Source organism: Pogona vitticeps, chromosome 4, assembly GCF_051106095.1.
Source record: "Pogona vitticeps strain Pit_001003342236 chromosome 4, PviZW2.1, whole genome shotgun sequence".
NCBI classification, from domain to species: domain Eukaryota; kingdom Metazoa; phylum Chordata; class Lepidosauria; order Squamata; family Agamidae; genus Pogona; species Pogona vitticeps.
In genome coordinates this window covers 66,952,221-66,973,191 of record NC_135786.1, presented here as the reverse complement: position 1 = coordinate 66,973,191, position 20,971 = coordinate 66,952,221, and the positions used below count along the sequence as shown (strand labels likewise).

Here is a 20,971-nt window from a genome sequence, read left to right as displayed (position 1 = left end):
TCGGTTTGCTTTTCCAAGTTCTGTTGTTTTGATTAATCCATTCACTTTCCTTTTGACAATTTTAAAACCAAGTTGTACTGGCTGGCAACATACCAAGTACATTTCCATTCTGTTTTGAGGTCTTAGAACTACAGTACGTTTTCCCACAGCCATATAATCCTCTTGATTTCAGATCCAAGTGAGAAGATAGCAAACTGAAGGTGCCCTAAGGTGACACTCATTGTAATTCTGAATTGGTATCTAAAGTAATATGCTTCTTTGCACCAGTTACTGGCATCATACCAGCAAGCAGCACTGTATTGAAGCTTGTATGCCCCATGTGACCTTCCATAGGTTAACCACTTAGGAACAGAATAGTTTGATCTGATTCTACATGGCTTTCCATACGTTTTTGATTTCTCCATCTTGCTTCTGCCCCTTTATCTTTGTGGTCATTATAAAACTCTGTTTATGGTTGGGTAACATCATAGTCAGCACTACATTAAAAAAACCAAGGAGCAGCAATAAAGAGTGAACTATTTCATTCACTGGGGTTCAAGAATCAGAAGAGTAGGAAGGACAAATAATTTTCTATTTTCTCTCTAAACAACTGTTTCACAGGCCCTTTATTATGTTTTGTCAGGAAGATTTCGATTTTGCTTTGCATACTCCTTAACTGTTGCTAATAGGAGAATATGTCATTTTCCATAATGAGAGAGCTCTTTCTTTCATTTCATATTAGCAATGAAAAGGCAGAACTGATCTTCTGCAGTTGCCTGGTTTCTCAGGACAATTATGATAGGACACATTACCATTGCTATGTCTGTAAATCATATTATGTTTTCCTCACCATCATTACCCAATGGCAGCGGACTTCTTCTACAGGCATTATATGGGACCTGTTTATTATATTGCCTAATTGAATAAGCTAGCGTCTGCAGGATGATAGCATGTTTTTGCCAAATAGGATTGGAGAATTGTTATATTTGATTATAAGACTGTTGTGGAGTCTCTCCAGATAGATAAGGAGAAAAAGCCTATGCCTATAGGCTGCCTGAATTTTCTAATCACCTTGCCAAGACTGGTGCATAATCATATTGAATTTTAGTGCAAGTGCAATGATGCTGTATAGATCAAAGTTCTCTCATTCAAATTAAAATTTTGAAGCTGTTCCATTGGCTGATTTCTCTACTATGGTTTTTTCCCCTATATCACCAGAACTTGCACTCCCATTGCCTCTGTAGTACAACTCAAGTTATGTTATGTATTTTCTTTTCTTTTCTTTTAATAATTATTCCTTTCATATAGGAATAGTACAAAATGTAAAAATCAAAAAGGGGAAATCAGAATTAGTGAAGATAAAAACTTTTTTAAAAAGGAGATAAAAGGCATAAAAAGCATAAAATAAATATTATAAAAGTAGAGGGAATTTTCCAAGCCTAATAGGAGCACAGAACCAAGTGGTAAGATTTGCTCTTTGCAATCAGTATCATTCGGAGCACAACAATTCTGCCAGAGTAGAGAGATTTCTCATTTTCTTTATATGTAGAGCAATACAGTATTTTTAAAACCTTTCCCTCTATCATTAATGTGTTTTTATATTTTGTCATGTTGCGTTTAGGTGGCTGAACCAGCACAGTCAGTCAGAGATTAGAGTGCTGGACTGGGACTCAGGAAACCTTGGTTCAAATCCCACTCCACCATGGTTGCATGGGGTGACCTTGAACCAGCCATGCTTTCTCAAAGTGGCCTGCCTCACAAGGATGGTTGTGAGTGTGAAGCAGGGAGGATGAGAGGCATGTACAGTATGCTACCTTGATCTTGTCAGAGGAAAAGATAAAAATAATTGTGATTAAAAGTAAAGAAATACAAACCTACTAAAAGTGCTCTTACTCTCACATCTTGCCCCAGGCTTGGAAGTAATCAGTTACCTGTAACAAGCTACCCTTTTGTGTGAGTAGCTAGGAAGCAATAACATTAAATCTCAAAAGCAATGGAAAAAGTAGAGCAGAATTTACTTTATTGGGGTAATGCTTCTAGCTACTTTTAGAAGTTATCTTTATAGTGCTTCAGAGGTATTTTGGCAGAATTTTTTCATGTTTCATACCCCACTCTCTTAGCAATCCTGTTCTGCCCACAGAAGTTAATGAAAAATAATGAGCAATGTAGTGAGTTGTATATTTAAATATAGTGTGAAAAGTAATGACATAAAATTACATTTCAAAATGAGAAACAGAATTACACTGCAGAAGTGCAGTTTGCTTGTTTAGTCATTTTTACTCCATGATGGGCCTGGGCCTGCCATTAAATGGGATGAACTGGCCATCTGTGATGGCAGACTTGGGGTTTTATGAAAAGGTGGGCATTTAATTTGGTTAATGAATTTTTAGTGCCAGGATGTGAACAGGCACCTCACTGGCCAAAATAATTTGGCACCACACTCCTTACAAGATGGGCTGACTTCCTAAAGGAAGCGATATGCTTGGGTTTACAAGAGCTGAGCAGGGCAGTTGAGGACAGGACATTTTGGAGAGGGCTCATTCCCAGGGCCGCCATAAGTCGGAGGCAACTTGGCAGTAGAACAACTCCTTAAATTGAGTAGGTAGGTGTTGCCATTTGTGAGTCCACCTAGAGCAACAAAATGTCTTGGGCCAGGCTGGTCTTACTAACTGCTTTTTGCATAACTTTACTGTGAATTTACTAGAGAATTTTAATTACCACATTCTTTTCTGAAATAGGAAAAGAAATTCCTTAATTTTGAGTTAGATTTCCATGATTAAACAGATCAAACAGTCCTTGTAATTCTTTTGCACATCATATAGTCTTTCACTGATACTCTCCCATAAATTCTGCAGTTTGGTAGCATATTTAAGCGCACATAACAATGAACCAAACATCCTGGCTTTAAAAATTCACATGCATATGCACACCCAGCAGATGACCTTGAAATATGCTTCCATTTGACTTTACAATTGCATTTTAGTCTAATGTATAGATTATGATTCTTGCATATGTCATATTTTATCTTTTAGGCAGAGGCTGCCACCTAAAAATGTGTATTACTACCGCTGCCCTGACCACAGAAAGAACTATGTTATGTCATTTGCTTTCTGCTTTGACCGAGAGGATGATATATACCAGTTTGCTTACTGCTACCCATACACTTATACTCGGCTTCAGCATTACCTTGATAACTTACAGAAAAGGAACATGGACTACTTTTGCAGAGAGCTTCTCGGACTTAGTGTGGTGAGTAATAAGTACATTAACCACTCAGAATGTTTTCTTATCAATGCCTGCTCCTAAACGGTGATATAGAAGAAACATTCATCATCTCAACTAATGGGCCCATACACGTATTTGTTTTTGTTGCTCTGAAACACATAACACAACTTAGCTGCAGAGTGAAATATAGGCAAATACAGCTTGACTGTGATTTGGAGCATGATAAGGGAATTGCCACATAGCATGGATTTTCACACCATAGATACTAAGTGCAAAATATAGATGAACAAGGTGGCACTGATTTTATTGATAACATCTTCTCCCTCTCCCAAGTCCCCAGGATTTTGTTGGGGGAAAAATAAAGTTTTCCCCCTAATTGGGTGTTATTTTGTGTGAATCTATGTAAAACCTGTACACATATTGTGCCCTTCATTTATGCCTGCCATTGCATAAGAGGTAAATGTTAATAAATGCCATTTAGGAGTTTTGCCAGGGCTAGCTATTGATAAGCCACAACCAGGCTGGTTTGGGCTTTCTGGTTTATTTTGCCAACCCACTGCTAAATAGATTTGTTTGCCAGTTGAGAATGTGGCTCATGACCTTAAACACCAGCACAATCTGACCCATGTTCAAAACATTTACCAAGCCTCCAAAACTATGAACACACTACGAACATACAGATTTTCTACACCCGCTTCCATTTCTACATAGATGTAGCTTTCATGCTGTAATATCTGTATTATAGTTTTAGTCCTCCCTCATATTACTGGAGATATTCCTGCAAACTGTAAAAAACAGTTTGTGTTCAAAACATATTGGAATTTTTAAAAATATGATTCCAAACACTGGCTGCTTTTCAAAGAGCTACTTAAACTCCCACGAATGGGTTCGTGCTAGAGCAATGGAATATTTTACTCTTACAGGAACAGTTCCTACGCCTACCTCCCACTCCTGCCACATCAGAAACTCTGAAGTTTAACTCTTTGAAATTTAATACTCAGATGTATAAAGCAGGGAGGGGGAAAGGGACAGTGTGTAGCTTGTGTGAACTCACATTGTGGGCTCTCAAACGAATCTCTTTAGGTTTGCATCCTGACTAGACATGCGGACGAATAAAAAAATGGATCGCGATATTTATCAGAAATCGTTGATTCGTTAAATATTTGTCTCTTCATATTCATGGATTCCAGAGATCTCCACAAATATGAAGGGATGAATATTTTCCCATTTTTATTTATTCCCCCCTATGGCTTTCCCATTTCCCTATGGCTTTCCCATTCTGTCTACCGGCCTGCTGGGTGAGCTGATACGCAGCAAACCCCCCCCCACTCCCAGAGCCTATCCCCCAGCCCCTTTCTCTCCCTACCTTAGCTGCCACCCCCAGTGAGCCCTGCACCGCCCCTGCCAACCCCTACCGTAATTGCCACCACAGCCAACTCCAGCTGGCCTCCACAGCGACAGCCTATAGAAAGGGATGTTGGCTGCCCTTTGCAAAGATGGTGGCTGCGGCTTCATTTAGGGTAGGGAAGCTGCAGCTGGCATCTTTGCAAAGGGCAGCCTGGATTCCCTTAGCTTGGGGGGGGGGTCGGGGGCAGGGTTTTTTTAGTAACCTCCATGAATCAATAAATAAATTTGTGCTTTGTCGGTTTATGGGGGGGGGGGAGCTTCATGCTTCATCAACTTTGACAAATCATGAAGCAGGACGACTTTCCAAAATGGTGAGTCATCCCCATCTCTAACCCTGACTGCTTTATATATGTGAGTGTGTTTTAACCTTGCATATTATATGGTAGAGTGTTTGTTAACAAAACATCTTTGCCCTCCCATCCCAGAATAATGAGGCGAGACTCGAATGTTGGGTTTAAACAGGCCACACTTTATTAACCATAAAACTTCATCAACTCATAGCCCAATTCAAAACATGTAGTGTGGAATGATGCTGGTAGCGGAGGTCTCACAGGACCCCTTCTTCACAACAATGAGCAAGTGTCCTGCCCCGAGGTTGTGCAGTCCTGACGACAGTGCGCCCCCCGATGGCCATGAACTGACCACCCCAAGCCTCTAGCACCTTGTCCGTTGGCAGCCTTTGGCCTAGGGGCGTCCCCACCGTGTCCTCCACCCCTGCACCATAATCTTGCAATCCATGGCTCTGAGGGTTCGGATGCGCTATACCCTGCCTGAACTCCATGGGGAACTCACTGACCCATCTTCATTCCGCACTACCCACCAGTGTGATCAAAAGCAACCACACCCATTAAAACTGGCCTGAACCCCTTCACCAGTATGGGATAGGCAAAAAATCCCCACTCGCAACAGCCAATCAGCAAGTGGGTCAAAAATTCCTATCCAGCCCGAGCAGCAACCAGGAAGCCTCATACTAGCTATAAGGGTGGGTGGGTGGGATTGCAAACCTAGAAAGAGGCCGATTGGGGTAGGAACACCTGTTAAATAAGGCAGTCCTTGACTCTCCATTCCCAAATAGCTGGGGCATGAATAGCATGTCTTTCTCTGTTCCGATTGGGGAGGGCAAAGAGACTCCGCGTGGCAAAGTCCTTTGCCCAACATACTTAAAGGGAAAAAGTACAAACAGATTTTGAACCTAGTTTGTTGTCACATCTTTACAAATAATAGCTTTGGTCTTATGAGTAATGTGATAGTTTAAATCTTCCTAAAGTTTCTTCATGTGATCTTTTCATAGAATATTTTTAAAAGAAGATATTTCAATGTATCTTAATGTTTTGTTACTCTTGTGTGATTGTCGGGGGTTTGAGGGGGAGAGGTTTTTTTATTGTGTTGAATAGTTGGAATAATGCACACTTAAGAAATTTCATTGGTATCTAAGATAACTTTTGAAAATAGATGCTTTCTGTTGGGTAGTCAATTAAATCTGCAGCATGTGAAGGAGTCAGACCAAGATTACTGTATCTAGGGACTGGTGAATCATTCATAATACTACATTAATAGTTTTAAGCTAATTACATTTATGTTTTTTTTCTTTCTGAAAAGTTACACAATTAAATCCATAAGTACTTCCTGAAATTCTTTGAAAATTAAAACTGATGCTACAGTACACAGGACAAGAAATTATTATTAGATTACTGAAGTACACTGTGGTTGCAGAGTTAAATGGCACAGATTCCTGTTGTCAGCATGAAGATAAGCAGCTCTGATGTTTCTGGTATATTTTTCAGAGAGCTTGCAGCTTTTTTAAATGTGCCAAATGATCTTGAAAATAAGCTGTCCTACAAGCTTGGTAGCATGGTAAATACTCCTTGGGTATAATTTCTGCTGCTGTGATTTTGCCTACTCTGACTCTAGTAGTCGTTAGCTATATACTTTCTATCAAATGCAGGGCTGATATTTCAGGACATTAGGAAAATTGAGTCTTACCTTTGTTTCGTGTGGTTAATACAAATAATAAAAATAAATGCATATTCATTGGTAATCAAGCAAGGCTACTAACTGGCCAGACTAACTGGTCAGCAGCATCAGTTCATTCATATATATTTATAGGAAATAATAACAAATAGCAGATCCAACTATGGACTTCCAATGGGAGGACAGTGGAATGGGGAGATGATGGTCCCCCTGCCCCAGTATGTTCCCCTGAGAATCCCAGATGTTTGCTCTATAGAGTTGTGAAACATGGAGCTCCCAGGCAGCTCTGAGACACACAGAGGAAGGAAAAGAAGGATGTTCCATCACACTGGTATTGCATTGTCAGCAAAACAGTGGATTTAAACCAAAATATGCAATATATGGGTCCATTCCACAGATTCTCATATACAAACAATGAGCTGAGCAAAGACTGCTGTATATAAATACTTCTTTGTGACCTCTGTGAATCACACTGTGGGTAATCCACGCATGTGTGCAGCCTCATTGGACATTCTAGAGCTTGTGTGACAGCAAAAAGATACATTAGTGCAGATCTTGTGAGCCTCGTGGCGCAGTGGTTAAACCGCTGTACTGCAGCCAAAACTGTGCTCACGACCTGGGGTTCAATCCCAGGTAGCCGGCTCAAGGTTGACTCAGCCTTCCATCCTTCTGAGGTCAATAAAATGAGTACCCAGCTTGCTTGGGGGGGGCAATGTGTAGCCTGCATAATTAATTTGTAAACCGCCCAGAGAGTGCTTGAAGCACTATGGGGTGGTATATATAAGCAGCACACTTTGCTTTACCATTCCCCTTGGTATATGTACCTTGGTCCCAAAGCTCTCCCTTCAGTTTCTTTCAACTGCCGTGTTGAGAGCCTCTACTGTTCCTTCTGCATGAAGAAAGTGAAAGAAGAGGAAAGTTACTCAATTTTCTTAATTTTTTTCCTAATATAACAGCTATTACTAATAATATATTTGCAGAACAAGAAGAAATATGCTCTAGCCTTAGGGCCAAAGCAATTCCTTGCCCCGATAACTGATTTTCAGTTCATGGCCTCTTCTGGCCCATTTAAGCAATGCATGTCCTGCAATAACAAGATTTTGCTCTCAGGTAGCCACACTAAATACGGTACCCTTTTTTGCCTCAGTGCAGCTCATCAAACGTCATTGTCTCCTCATTGCAAAAACTCCACAGCCGCCTTTCTCAGTTTAAGCTTCAGCTCTGGGAACTATCTCTTGAGCTGCCTAAACCAATGGCTGCAAGTCCTTATCCCCTGCTAAAGCCATGGACAGAGCAGTTTCCGAACTGGTGAAACAGCGCCCATCAGCTACTCCATCTCACTCTGTTTCTGTGCCTTCCATGGTCACACGAGTGCATAAAGCCAAACAGTCGAAGTTGAAGCCCTTGTCATCGAAGATAGTGCTAAAGAGGAAACTGTCCATGGATGCTACCTCGGCACTTGATACTTCGCCACTGAAGAAGGCTAAGTCCTCGAAATCAAAGCCTCTTACAGCTGCCTCCCCAACTCCTGAACCACCAGAGCCTGGAGATCTGGTCTGCATCAGTTCCCTTTCAGATGAGGAACCACTTCCACCTCACCAACAGTCACCTTTGCAGTCTCCTGAATGGGAACAGAGGGTCGACCACCTGACAGCTTCTCCCGACAGCCAGCGGCATTCCTCTGGCTCTCTGATTGCCTCTCTAGGCCCGCATGACTGTGGATTTGGTCACTTGCAAGGAGTCCCAAGCCCACAAATGTGAACTGGTCCAATCTGTATTTCTCTCCCTGTGCAAATGTTGGGGCACACCCACAATTGACCGCCTTGCCTCCAGAAAGAACCAGAAGTGCAAATCTTATCATTCCCATGCAGGGGTAGGCAAAAACTCCCATGGAGATGCATTTATTGGCCGCTGGCCCAAGTCAGTCACTTACCTGTTTCCACTGTTCCCACTCCTACACAAGGTGGTAGTCCGTCTTCAGCAGGACAAGCCCAACGATATCCTAATAGCCCCATGGTGGCCATGACAGCCATGGTTCCCAGTTCTTCATCACCTGTCCTCTGACATATATCGCCTGACCCGACTAGCTCACCTGCTCACACAGGACAACAATCAAATTCTCCACCGATCTGCCCACCCTTCCCCTGACAGCATGGAGGATTCTGCCTCCCTTATGAATATCATCCATCAGGCTAAAAAACTTTCAACCAGGAAAGCATGCATGTATGAATGGAAAAAATTCCAATCCTTTACTTCAACAGTATCACTGCCTTCAATTAACCCTTCTGTTACCATCGTCCTTCATTTTCTCTTACAGCTTAAAACTAAGGGCCTTTCCCTTTCATTCCTCAAAATCTACCTCTCCACAATTGTGGCTCATCAACCACCAACCTCTCCAGCAGCTAAATTCTTCAGACATCCTACTGTAAGATGCTTCCTTACGCACATATACCTCAGTGTGCGTCCTCCATCAGCCCAGTGGTCATTGTCCGTGGTTCTCCAACAACTTACAAAGGCTCCGTTTGAGCCCCTTGCGTCAACTGACCTCAGGTTACTTACCTTCAAAACTGCATTCCTTGTGGCTATTACTTCAGCATGACATGCTAGTGAACTGAAGACCTTAAGATCTGACTACCCTTATCTCCAATTCTACCCAGATAAGGTCAGACTCTTTGTAGCTATTTCCTTTCTAACCAAAGTTGTTTCCCAGTTCCACCTGTCCCAACCTCTGGTTCTTCCGTCCTTCTTCCCATCTCCATCTGCTCCACAAGAAAAAGTCCTCCATACATTAGATGTACGGAGGGCTCTTGCTTTTTATATAGCCCATATGCAACCCTCCAGGTGCTCAGCTGTTTGTCAGCTATCAGCTTCCTGCTAAAGGTCTCCAAATTACTTCACAGAGAATATCCAGTGGGTTGCTTCCACCATTCAGCTGGCTTATCAGCTCACTCGAGTCCCGGCACCACAGAGTATCTGTCCTCATTGTACCAGGGCATTGGCAACATCTACGGCGTTTCTTAGAGGTGTTTCCCTACAAGATGTCTGCACCTCTGCCACCTGGTCACAGCCATCCACATTAATCAACCATTACAGATTAGACGTTCATCAGAAATCTGATGCTGCTTTTGGGCTCGCTGTATTGTCATCTACCTTGGCGTGATACCCTCCTCCATGTAAGACAGCTTGTGAGTCACCCACAGTGTGATTTACAAAGGCCACAAAGAAGAACGACGGGTAACCTACCTGTAATTGTAGTTCTTTGAGTGGACCTCTGTGATTCACACATCCCAACCCGGCCTCCCTACTGTCATGTCCTGTTTGTTTTACGTGGTGGTTGACCTAACTGAAGGGAGGGCCTTGGTGCTAAGGTATACAGTGGTGCCCCACTTGACGATGACCCCGCTTGATGACGAAATTGCTTAACGAGTTTTTTGCGATCGCTATAGTGATCGCAAAAAGATGATTCAATGGGTGTTTTTTTTTTTTTTTTTTTTTTTTTTTTTTTTTTGCTTCAGGAGGATCAGTTCCCTGCTTTGGGAACCAATTTTTTGCTTAACGACGATTTAAAAGCAGCTGATCGGCGGTGCGCAAAATGGCTCCCCTTTGTTTTGCTGACCTATTTTCACTATACAGGCATCAGAAGATGGCCGCCCTATGGAGGATCTTCGCAGGACGATCAGGTATTTCCCCCATTGGAACCCATTGACTGGTTTTCAATGCATTCCTATGGGTTTTTTTTTCGCTTGATGACGATTTCGCTGTACAGCGATTTTGCTGGAACGCCTTATCATAGTCAAGCGGGGCACCACTGTATATACCAAGGGGAAGGAGTCTGCTCTAATGTATCTTTTTGCGATCGCAGAAGCTCCAGAATGTCTGATGAGGCTCCACACATGCGCAGATTACCCACAGTGTGAATCACAGATGTCCACTTGAAGATCTACAATTACAGGTAGGTAACCTGTCGTTCTCCACTGAGATGGCTGATATTTCACTTTTAATTATGTGATCACCCAGTTCATTGGCTTCAACAAGATAGTTAGGTAATTCCACCTTCAGTTATTAGCATGTCAAATTACTTTCTTATAATGATAAAATTTCCTATGCATTAAGATAGGTACGTTTGAGAAAATGATGGCCCCATACACTGAATGTTTGTCATCAAGTTACTTCTTTATTTAAATGTAATATTAATGTTACTAGATAAGGAGCAGAATGGGAATAGCTAAGAAAGTAATAATGACACAACAGCAGTTATCATTAATATAATAAAAACATGATGCCTGCTTGAATTCTTCCAATTTCTCCTGTAAACAATGAAGTTTCAGTCACAGTTGGGATGATGGACATAATATTGCAATAAAGCACACTCACTTATGAGGGCTTTCTCTAGCTAGTAATTATTATTTTCCTCACTTCAATTTTATATTGGCTATTTGTGTGTTTTAGATTATTTATTGTTTTGAAACTTTTAAAACATTGTTAATTGTTGTGAACTGCTTCTTGACAACTCGAACATGCAATCAGTGGTAAGATTTTTACCATCATTTTCTAGTTACTCTGCTCCTGGGAGGTATTGTGTGAATGTGAGATAGTGGTACAGTGGCAAGGAGAAGGAGGGGGGGGAAGATGAATTGGACTTTATTAATTAGTTGATTTCTCAATACTGAGGCAAAACATTTTGCCACCTATCTCTGATAACAGTGCCTGCAGAGTGGGATTGGGTGGGATCACTGAAATTAATTATTTAGCGGAGCTCTTTATTTACTTTTTGATATAGTACTTAGAACCATAGAACTGTACCGTTGAAAGGGACCTCCTGGGTCATTGTGTCCCATCTCCTGCTGAAGCAGGAAAGCTACCACTAAAGCATCCATGACCAATGGCCACCCATCCTTAGACTAAAAATCTCCAATGAAGGAGACTCCCATCACCTTTCAAGGTAGTCTTTGTCATTGCCATAAAGCTCTTACTGCCAGGAAGTTCTTCCTAATCCTTAGACAAAATTTTCTTTCTCATAATTTTAACCCATTGCTTTAGATCCTATCCTCTGAAGGCATAGAAAACAACTCTGCCTCATCTTCCACATGGCATCCCTTCAGATATTTGAAGATGGGTTTCATATTACCTATTAGTCTTTTTATCATTCCAGTCACCCTCCTCTGGACATGTTCAAGCTTCTCAGTGTCCCACTTAAATTAGGTACTATATTCTAGGTAAAGTCTGATCAAACCAGAATAAATAATAAATTACTTCCCTTGTAGAATCTACAGCTGATAAAAATGAATATTGTACTATACATTTCCTTTTTTTTTACTGTTGTATCATACTGTTGACTCATGTTTAGCCTGTGCTTTACTAGGATCTTGAGGTCTTTTTCAGATATACTATTGGCAAGCTACCTGTCATCTATCTTATATTTATGTATTTGGTTTTTCCTACTTGAATTAAGACTTTTTTCCCCCTGTGGAAGTTCATTTGGTTTGGTTTGAAGATATATCACATATAAAACATCGGTTTACCAGCGCATCTATGCCTTTTAACTGTTAGATCAGCTACAATTTTCAGATGATAATGCAGTTTCCATGCTCTGGAGTGTTGGCCCGTGTTTTGAAATAGCTGGCCAGGCTCTCTCTGTATATCACCTTGACTTGTGAGAAAACATTTCTCTTGCAGCCATGCCTGCACTTAAAAAAAACTAATCAGTGTATGTAGCAGGTGGAAGCGACATATGTCACAAAATGTCATCAATGGTCATTTTCTCTGAAGTCTCACTTACCACTTTCTCTGCAGCATAATTCTTATTTTTTATTTAAGAATGAGATTCTGTGCAGGAGAGATGATGCATGACCTTGAGACATTTCAGGCTAGAGGCACTGGTCACCTATAAGTAAATGCTGTTTGCCTAGTCTTGATGTGTATACTGCGGTCGCTCCTGCTTGAGAGGAGGCTGTCTGTTTATCCGGAAGGCAGTAAGTTGCAGTGGCAACACATGTCCAATAAATGTATGGTTCAGCAGATTCAGTTTTTACAGAAAATGTTCTTTCTTATTCACATTAATATCCACCTTTCTTCCAGTGACTCTTCTTGCTTTTTACAACAACCATCAGAATGAAGTAGATCAAGCTGACAGAGTGTGAATGGTTCAAGGTCACCCAGTGAATTCTGTAACTCATCTGGGACTAGAATTTAGATCACACAAGTTGTGATCCAAGCCTCTAACTACATAGGGTCTCTCTTACTACGTCAATAAACACCTGTGAGTTGCATGTACCAGAAGCAGTAGGTAGGTTCCTATACCTTAAAAAGTCATGTCAAAGAATGGATTTGAGTAGCACAGATTTCTCTAACTTGGCATGGCTAGCTGAATCTGGATTAAGAACAGTTGTCTGAATGTCTGCTCTCCAAAGGAGCAAGACTGGATAAGAAAGGCTGATGCCTGAGGCAACAGATTTTCGGATATCAAAAAAACATAGCAAACTGTTCGTAATTTATTTTTGCCTTGCTCTATTTTTACAGCTAGAGATTGGGAGAGGATGTTAGTGGGATTTCTGCTGCATTTACCAAATTAACAAGGGTAGTGGTTGGTTAGGGATGACTGGAGAGGGCACCATTTACCGCTAATGCTCCCAGCAGCTCCCAGTCTTAGGTCACCCCTTCAGAAGAACAGAGAGATGCTGATGTCCTCAGTGCTTCCCTGCCCTTTGCCAAGTAAGCTTATTGAATGGGGAGAGGCAGGGTCTGGGACAGAAGTAACAAATGCACCTCCAGGCCCTCTTCATTTTTCAGCCCCATTTTATGTTTCTGTTTCCTTTAAAAATGTCTTATGGCTTAAGACTTTGTGGAGATTGAAATGGCTAATTGTGTGCCCCCACTCCCTGGCTTCTTTGTGTACAGCATGCCATCTGGAGGACTACTTTCTTTTTCCAGGCTTGTGGGGTCTGAGGGTGCAGCCATGCTCAACAGGGGCCATATGTCCCTCTGGGGGACATATGGCACATTTGAAGGGGCCACAGACTAGAAACAATTCTTCACACACCGCCTTATAAAGTTCATTTTGTGACTTACAGAATCCTGATTTGACCTGTCATTCTTTTATATTGTGCTTATGGGTGTGGCAAAAAAAAGTTTGAGAATGACTATAAAGGGGATTGAAATGCACAGACTTTCAGAATTTGCCCACCCCTCTGTCTAGAGATTTTTAGGATTTAAGATATCCATTGACCACTGGTGGAAGGTTGATCAAACTAATCAACCTGTCTTTCTGCTATATTTTCACAATCTCTTGAAAAGGTCTATACATATTCACAATATAACTGATCCATATTCAGATGCATATATTCATGTATAAACTGGATTTGCTCCTGATGAACTAGCTGGTTGATCTTGATTTTGCTCAAAGTTTAGATTCAGTATCCAGAAGGATGTTTAGTGTATTTGTACAGCTAGGTACTAATTTTATTAGTAAAGAAAACTACCAGTAGTGAAGTCTGCAATCTTACCCAGTCTTTTGTCATCCAAGTGACTAGGGAGACAATTCTACTGTTGACTGAAAGTCTTAAAAAAGAGCAGGTTACTATTAATTGTGGCTTGAATATATCTTGTCTCAGGGTGAATTAATAAAATTTTAGGACTGCGGAAGGAAGGAAGGGAGGGAGGAAGAGAGGGAGGGAGGGGATTTCATTTTGCTAGGAACCTTTACAGATTCAGTATTTCTCCTGGGGTTTGTCTGGACCGAGTCATGACATGTAGCTTACTGGTTAGTGCTCTTTCTCCAAATATCATAGCAGCCCATATGTGAACGTGAATTTAACTTCAGTGTGCTTGAAGACATCTTACTTTAATTGGAAGAAGACATTAACCAAAAATATTATAAAAGATATCATTGCCCAGACCAAATATGTCAAGTACCTAAGAAATTGATGTTTCCTGTGCTTCAGCAGTCATTTTTAAATGAAAACTGAAAATCATTTTCATTTCAAAGAAAACTGATTCTCAGGATTATTGGTTAATTGGGGAAAAACAGCCCTGAAGAACAAGATTTTTTCACAGAAGGAAAATAGTGTGAATGGGGCTTTCATAGAACAATTTCTCCTCATTTCAAAAGGCTACGACACATGTCTCTAGCCACCATGTAGTTACAGTTGACAGTAGATTTCCATGGTCTCTCTTTGATGGAAACAAATAATTTTTTCATTTTCCCAGCAAATGTTTACGCCTAATATTCATTGATGCTACAGTTCTACCTTGCTATCCTGCTACCTTCTGAAAGCTTGAAATCTCCACTTGTGCATTTTACCAAACAAGGCAATTCCAAGTGTTAATTATGGGGTGAAAATTAGGCTTCTGAACTTTCCCTTGGTAGGACAAACATTTGATAGAGCATGTTTTATCCTGGAATGGGTTTCCTGAAGAAGAACTTTAAGCAACATACCAACTGCTCACGCAGGGTAGATTTATGAGCACACTTTATAGTATGCAGGAATTCCTTCTTTGTGAGTGGTTTTGGTTTCATTACACATCGAGTTTGGTTGGGTTTGGAGAAGTTTGGGGAGCCAAGGTTACTGTACTGTTGACTGTTTGCTTTGGTGATAAAAATGATAATAATGATGATGGTAACAACGATGACAGTGATTATTTGGTTTGATTATAACTACTGTATTTTAAAAAATCCTTTTAGCTTAAGTCATGTAGCATACATCGACTTTCATTTCCCAAGCTGATGTCTATACATTCCTATATTTTAAATAGCAGGTTAAAGCAGAAAGGTACCGTTGAAGCTATATGCTTGAAAGTAAGGAGTTTCAGTGCATAGAGCAACTGTTTCTCATTCAAAGCATGGGCTCATAGAGCCATCCCTTTTTAGCTTAACATCCACCCCAAAGAAACAGTACAGCATAATCTCACAAGCCAACCCACTCCCTCTATAGTCCATTGTTAGTGATGTGGAAGATCTGAAATGAAACTCAGGTTTTGATGGTGCCTACATGTAAAACAGCAGATTTGCAACAAAGTCCTGTCCACAGTTACACAATTTTTAGCTAATCCAGGCCACTAGATTTATGTTTAGGGGAAGGAAGCTTGTGTTTTATGGTTTGTTTGTTTTTTGGTTATGCTGCATTAAATTCCTTCTGATTTATGACAACCCCATGAATCTATTGCATATTTGGCCTTCCTCTTTTCCTGCTTTCTTCAACTTTTTCCAGCATAATGGGCTTAGTATTAGGTAAAGTGAGTTCTGTCTCTTTGAAGACTCAAAGAATGGAGTCACCTCAAGTGTTTCTTTGGGGTGGAGATTAAGTTACAGAAAAGTGCATCCTTGTGCTCATGTCCTGAAAAAGTAATGGGAGTTGAACTGTGTTCTGAATTTCCTTACTTTTGGAGGTATAGCTTGAACCATAGCTTTTTGCTTTAAAGCGAAGATTTTTTTCCTCCTATAGGAAATTGTTTCCAGATCTTAACCATCCTGTTTCTGCATTTCACATTTTGTAAGCTTTTCACTAAAATCTTAGTTGCTTCAAATATTCTGAAGGTTGTTTTATAGCCTAATATAAATTTCTACTTGACCTTAGTTTCCTGCACATAAATGGATAATGCTAGTTGCCTAATATATACTATGCACTTTTAAAAAGAAAATTATTTCTTCAAGCTACATTGCCACATAGTCAAAGATGACATTTACAGTGCAGTCTTATGCATATCTACACAATAGGTCAGCAGCTAGTATTTTGGACAGCAGGGCTATAACTAGGATGGAGCATCTGGGGCTTTGCCCCATGGCATCAAAACTGAAAGGACACAAAAATCTGGAAATGAATCTTTTGATGAATGTTAGGAAAATAAATGGCAATGCCTCCTGGCCCTATTCATTTTCCTTCTCCTGCCTCCAGTATAAATTTTTGCGTGTGTGATTTTAGGGGGCACTACAGTCTTCTGCTCCTTTTCCTCCTGTATAGCTTCTTACAAAGCATCCACCTTTCACACGTGATTGCGAGTAGCATGACTGGGGACAGTGTCACCTGCACAATGTTATGAGTTCAACAGATTCACATTCTGGATCAGGGGATTGCAACATTAATTGACATCACTAGTAAACATCTAGCAGAAAAGCACGAGTGTAATTTACAGTACTGTGTAGCTGGATGTATTTTACTAACTACTTTTAAACTGTGAACTGATATCTTAGTTACTACAGAAGGCTGAAGCAAGCTTTCAGGAATACAGGATCCACATAAAACATTAATCCTCTTGGTGCTAATTTATGAATTATTATTATTTTTTAATGCCAGGAAAGTAGATGTGAGGAAAGGTTATTATTTTAAAAAACAAAGCTGTTGTGTTGTGTAGTGGCCTATGGGCCAAACCTAATACAGTGGTGCCTCGCATTACGATGTTAATTCGTTCCAGCGAAATCGCTGTAGAACGAAAACGTCGTAATGTGAAAATAAAAAGTCCATTGAAACGCATTGAAACCCCTTCGATGCGTTCCAATGGGCTGGAAACTCACTGTCCAGCGAAGATCCTCCACAGGGTGGCCATTTTCAGTGGCTGTCTTGCGAGGAATCCATCCCAGAAAACAGTGGGAAGCCATTTTATTTACCCGGTGGCCATTTTGAAACTGCCGATCAGCTGTTGGAAAATCGTTGTTTTGCGAAGAATCGGTTCCCGAAGCAGGGAACCAATCATTGTAAAATGAAAAAACCCTATTCAGATCATTGTTTTGCGATTGCAAAAGCGATCGTAAAAAACGTCGTAATGCAGTTTCGTTGTAATGCGGGGCAATCGTAAAGCGGGGCACGACTGTATGCATTTATAGTGAACTGTTTCTTTATGTCTGTATAGTGGCAGTGAGCAGAAGGAAACAGATAGTGGCACACTCAGGTGTTAGGTGAATGATACAAACCCTTGACGGTGACTCACAGAACAATATTTCACAAAGTATAATCACCGTAAGTCCATTTGATGTTTAAGTTTGAGCATGTCTAACATGTGTTTCAACATGTGTCAAATTGTAGTTTATAATACTCTTATCAGGGATGGGGACTCGAGTCACTGGATTTGCTATTAAGTCAGATTTAAGTCTCACGGGTGACTTGGCTTGGATTTGACTTGTTTTTTTCCCTCCAGTTACTCAAACTCATCTCACTACTTGGGACCCAAATGCATATAAGCGAACAAAGATTAGGTGTTACAGAAAAAATTGCACTTACAATATATCCCTTTGTATGAACAAGCACGCTTGTGTTGGTCTGCAGTCAAAAATAATATCCCACAGTGAAGAACATTCAATTTCCTCTTTTTCCCTTTTGCAGTGTCAAAATGCCTGACTGCTCAAGTGACTGGATAAGTACTAAATATTTAATTCATGGAGTTACATTAACTGAGTCTTTGATCTGAAAGTTCTTAAAAAACATCTTAAAAGCACTTCAAAAACTAGTTAGTGTTTCATTACCATCTCTTAAAATAGAGTTATTTTACCAAAACATCCTGTCAGAAAGCAGAGACTTGTGATTAAAAACATACAACCTTTTGACCAGAGTGCCACCTAATGATAATTTGTTGGTGCCTCAATAGGTCAAGCATTGTGGATGGAAGAAGATCTCCCTTCATCACCCCCTGTCATTGTATCTTTTCCCACAGATGCAAGACAGTTTTGCTCAGGGAGATTTTATTTAATACTAGTACTGCACAGATCTGTTCTTTTTAGGTTGTTGCAGGGTGGCCTTTGAATAACCAGTGCTGCTAGTATTTTACTCTTGTGAGTTGACTGCTGAAGCAAGATGTGCTTCAGTCTGAAATTAAAACATTAAGACAGAAAATGTATCCTTCCTCCCCTCTGAAACTGGTGTTCATCACTCACATGATGATTTTCATTTAAAAAAAAACCTGGAACTTCAGTGAAATTACCAGAGTAATCAGGACTCCAACTTTGTTCCCAGGGAATTTCAAACTTTTTGTCCTTAGAGACCATTTTGAAAATACTAAATACTAAATGAGTATGTAACTGTACATTTTAGATGTATTTTCCAGCAAAGTAGCCATTTCCAAATGAGTGTTTTAAAAAAATACACGTTTTACATGTATCTTGATATTTTCTTTTGGGTGCTTGAAAGGTCCAAATATTTGCAACATGCGAAAGCTGGATAGCTTAACTCCGACCTGCAGAAATGTGGGTCTGATTAGCTCAAATTCATGAACTAATTCCTCAAACGTTCATAATCTTTACCTCCTTTATGGATTGAGCAGATATTTCACAGTTAATCTGAATGAACATGTATTGAATGACAGCTTTTTTCATCAGTGTGTCCTTTTTTGTACTATGTTAGTGAAAGAGGTTGTTTAGTTTTCTTTCTGGCCACAGATGTACACTCTTTGCCATAAATGACTTTTACAATTCCCCAGTTCCAAAGTGAATATTCTTACTATATATAATGCCCCCCTTTATAAAAAGGAATATATAAATTACTAAGTGAGCTCAAAACCCAGGCTTCTCTTTAAAAGACCTCTTCTGAAGATTTTAACATCTGGGTAGGTTCATAAGGAAACATTTGGTGCCTTAGATAGCTGTCTAGATGTTAAAACATTAAAACCAATACCTTGAATTGTGTCCAGTAAGTAATTGGCAGCTGGTGAAGATCTATCAGTTTCAGAGTCATATGATTATGATTCCATGCAGCAGTTAGCAGTCTAGCTGCCACATGTCATACCAGTTAAAATTCCAGCCTGGCTCTGTAGAAAGCAGCTTCCTACAGAAAAAAAAATATGTTTTTTCTTTTTGTCCTTCACCACTATGTCAGAACATGTACAAAGCCTCTGTCAGGCTCTCAGACTAGGTAGGTTTTGAAACGTGGTAAAGATGGAACTTATTTATCCTTCAGAAGTGACTATTTGTGGGCGATTGTGGGCCTGTGTTCCATAAAGTGCTTATTGGAGTCCGATTATTATAGCTCATGTAATAGCCACTCAGACTGATGGAATTTAAAAAGCAACAATCACTGCCCTGGAATGAAAGAGAAAAATGAATCTATCATACTTTTTTGTATAATCTCCTCCATGGTATTAGTGAGCGACATATGGCTAAACTGTCATGCACTACTTAGAAAATGTATCTTCTAGTTCTGAAAGGGAATTCTCCTCTATTGGTGCTTAGCTTGTGTCAAGAGTGCTTTGCATATAAAAAGGACTTGGGGATAGAATCCAGTTATATAAAGCAAGGCTTCTTTGTGTGGAGTCCTTTTGTAGTACCAACATTAAAAGGCTTTTTATAAATAAAAGTGGAATATAATTATAAATGCCCTTCTAGGAGAAAATCCTTGATTACCTTTGAATTTTTCTGCTCTTTGAAAAGGTTATACTTAACGGGTTCAGTTTCTTACTTGAAGTTGCTGTTCCCAAGGGAAATCAGCCTTCCATACAAACTGTTTCAATTGGGTTACATGGCTTTACTTTGTGTCATGCATTTGTTAACTGACAGGTTATATAACACTGCAGGCTAAATATACATTGCTCTGTATTCAGGTACTGTTGCTGTCCTGTATTTGAGGATTAATGAGAAACAGTAATAAAGAAGGTGTGGGGATGAAGACCAAAAGTCGAATTAAGACAACAACATTTTGCATGGTTATGTTTTCTGAGATGTGTTGCTGAAGTGCAAAAGCAAAATACAAAACTTACAATTGGTAGAAAGTTTAGTTTAAGCCAGTTTCAACTTCACCACAGCTGAAGTCATTTCCCAGTTAGCCATTACAGTATCAGGGAACAAGCCAATTTGGCCTTGAAGTCTCAATCCAAAAGATAAATCAAAGATGGTATTTCCATTCCTTTGTGGTCAAAAGCTGCCCCCTCCTTTCTCTCAGCCAACCATTCCCGGGTACTGAGAAAAAGTCTGACTTTCCAGAAAGGCTCTCCTGCTCATGTTGCCCTAATTTCTCAGTTTCTTCACACCTGCTATATAAGCACTGCTTCTGTTTGATTATTCTCTCCAAACCTGTCCTTTATTTTGTATCATTATCATTGGAAACAAGTAGTTTAACACTTCTGTAAAAGGATAAAAGTTGTAAAATGTCATTATCACATTTCATTGTGCCATGTAGTCATAGCCAGCAACATTATTAAAATAGGCTCCTATTCCTTTTATAATAATCACTTTTTACAACTTCCATTGACTCTTCAGGTGCTCTTTATGCAATTGACTTACAGACATAGAGTTAGCACTGTAAAATCCATGTCTTCATGACATGTTCTATGCCCTGTTCATATGGGTACATATATACTAAATGTATACTAGGGACTGGAAGATGTCCTGATGTGTAAGAGTGTGTTGCTGGAGATGAAGACCAACATCAACCGCACTGTGGTATTCCCAATTACTAAATATGTATACAAAAAT

The 20,971-nt window shown here is 40.1% G+C and overlaps 1 protein-coding gene across 4 annotated transcripts in view; it reads left to right on the top strand.

The window, feature by feature from the left end:
• Window positions 1–20,971, top strand: part of LOC110076152 (BEN domain-containing protein 5) — a 1,026,237-nt gene that overhangs the window by 369,529 nt on the left and 635,737 nt on the right. For all 4 annotated transcript variants that reach the window (XM_020788091.3, XM_020788090.3, XM_072997602.2 and 1 more), the window contains one exon: window positions 3,012–3,228. In XM_020788091.3, the coding sequence (XP_020643750.2) occupies window positions 3,012–3,228 (217 nt within the window). The remainder of the gene's footprint in view (window positions 1–3,011; window positions 3,229–20,971) is intronic.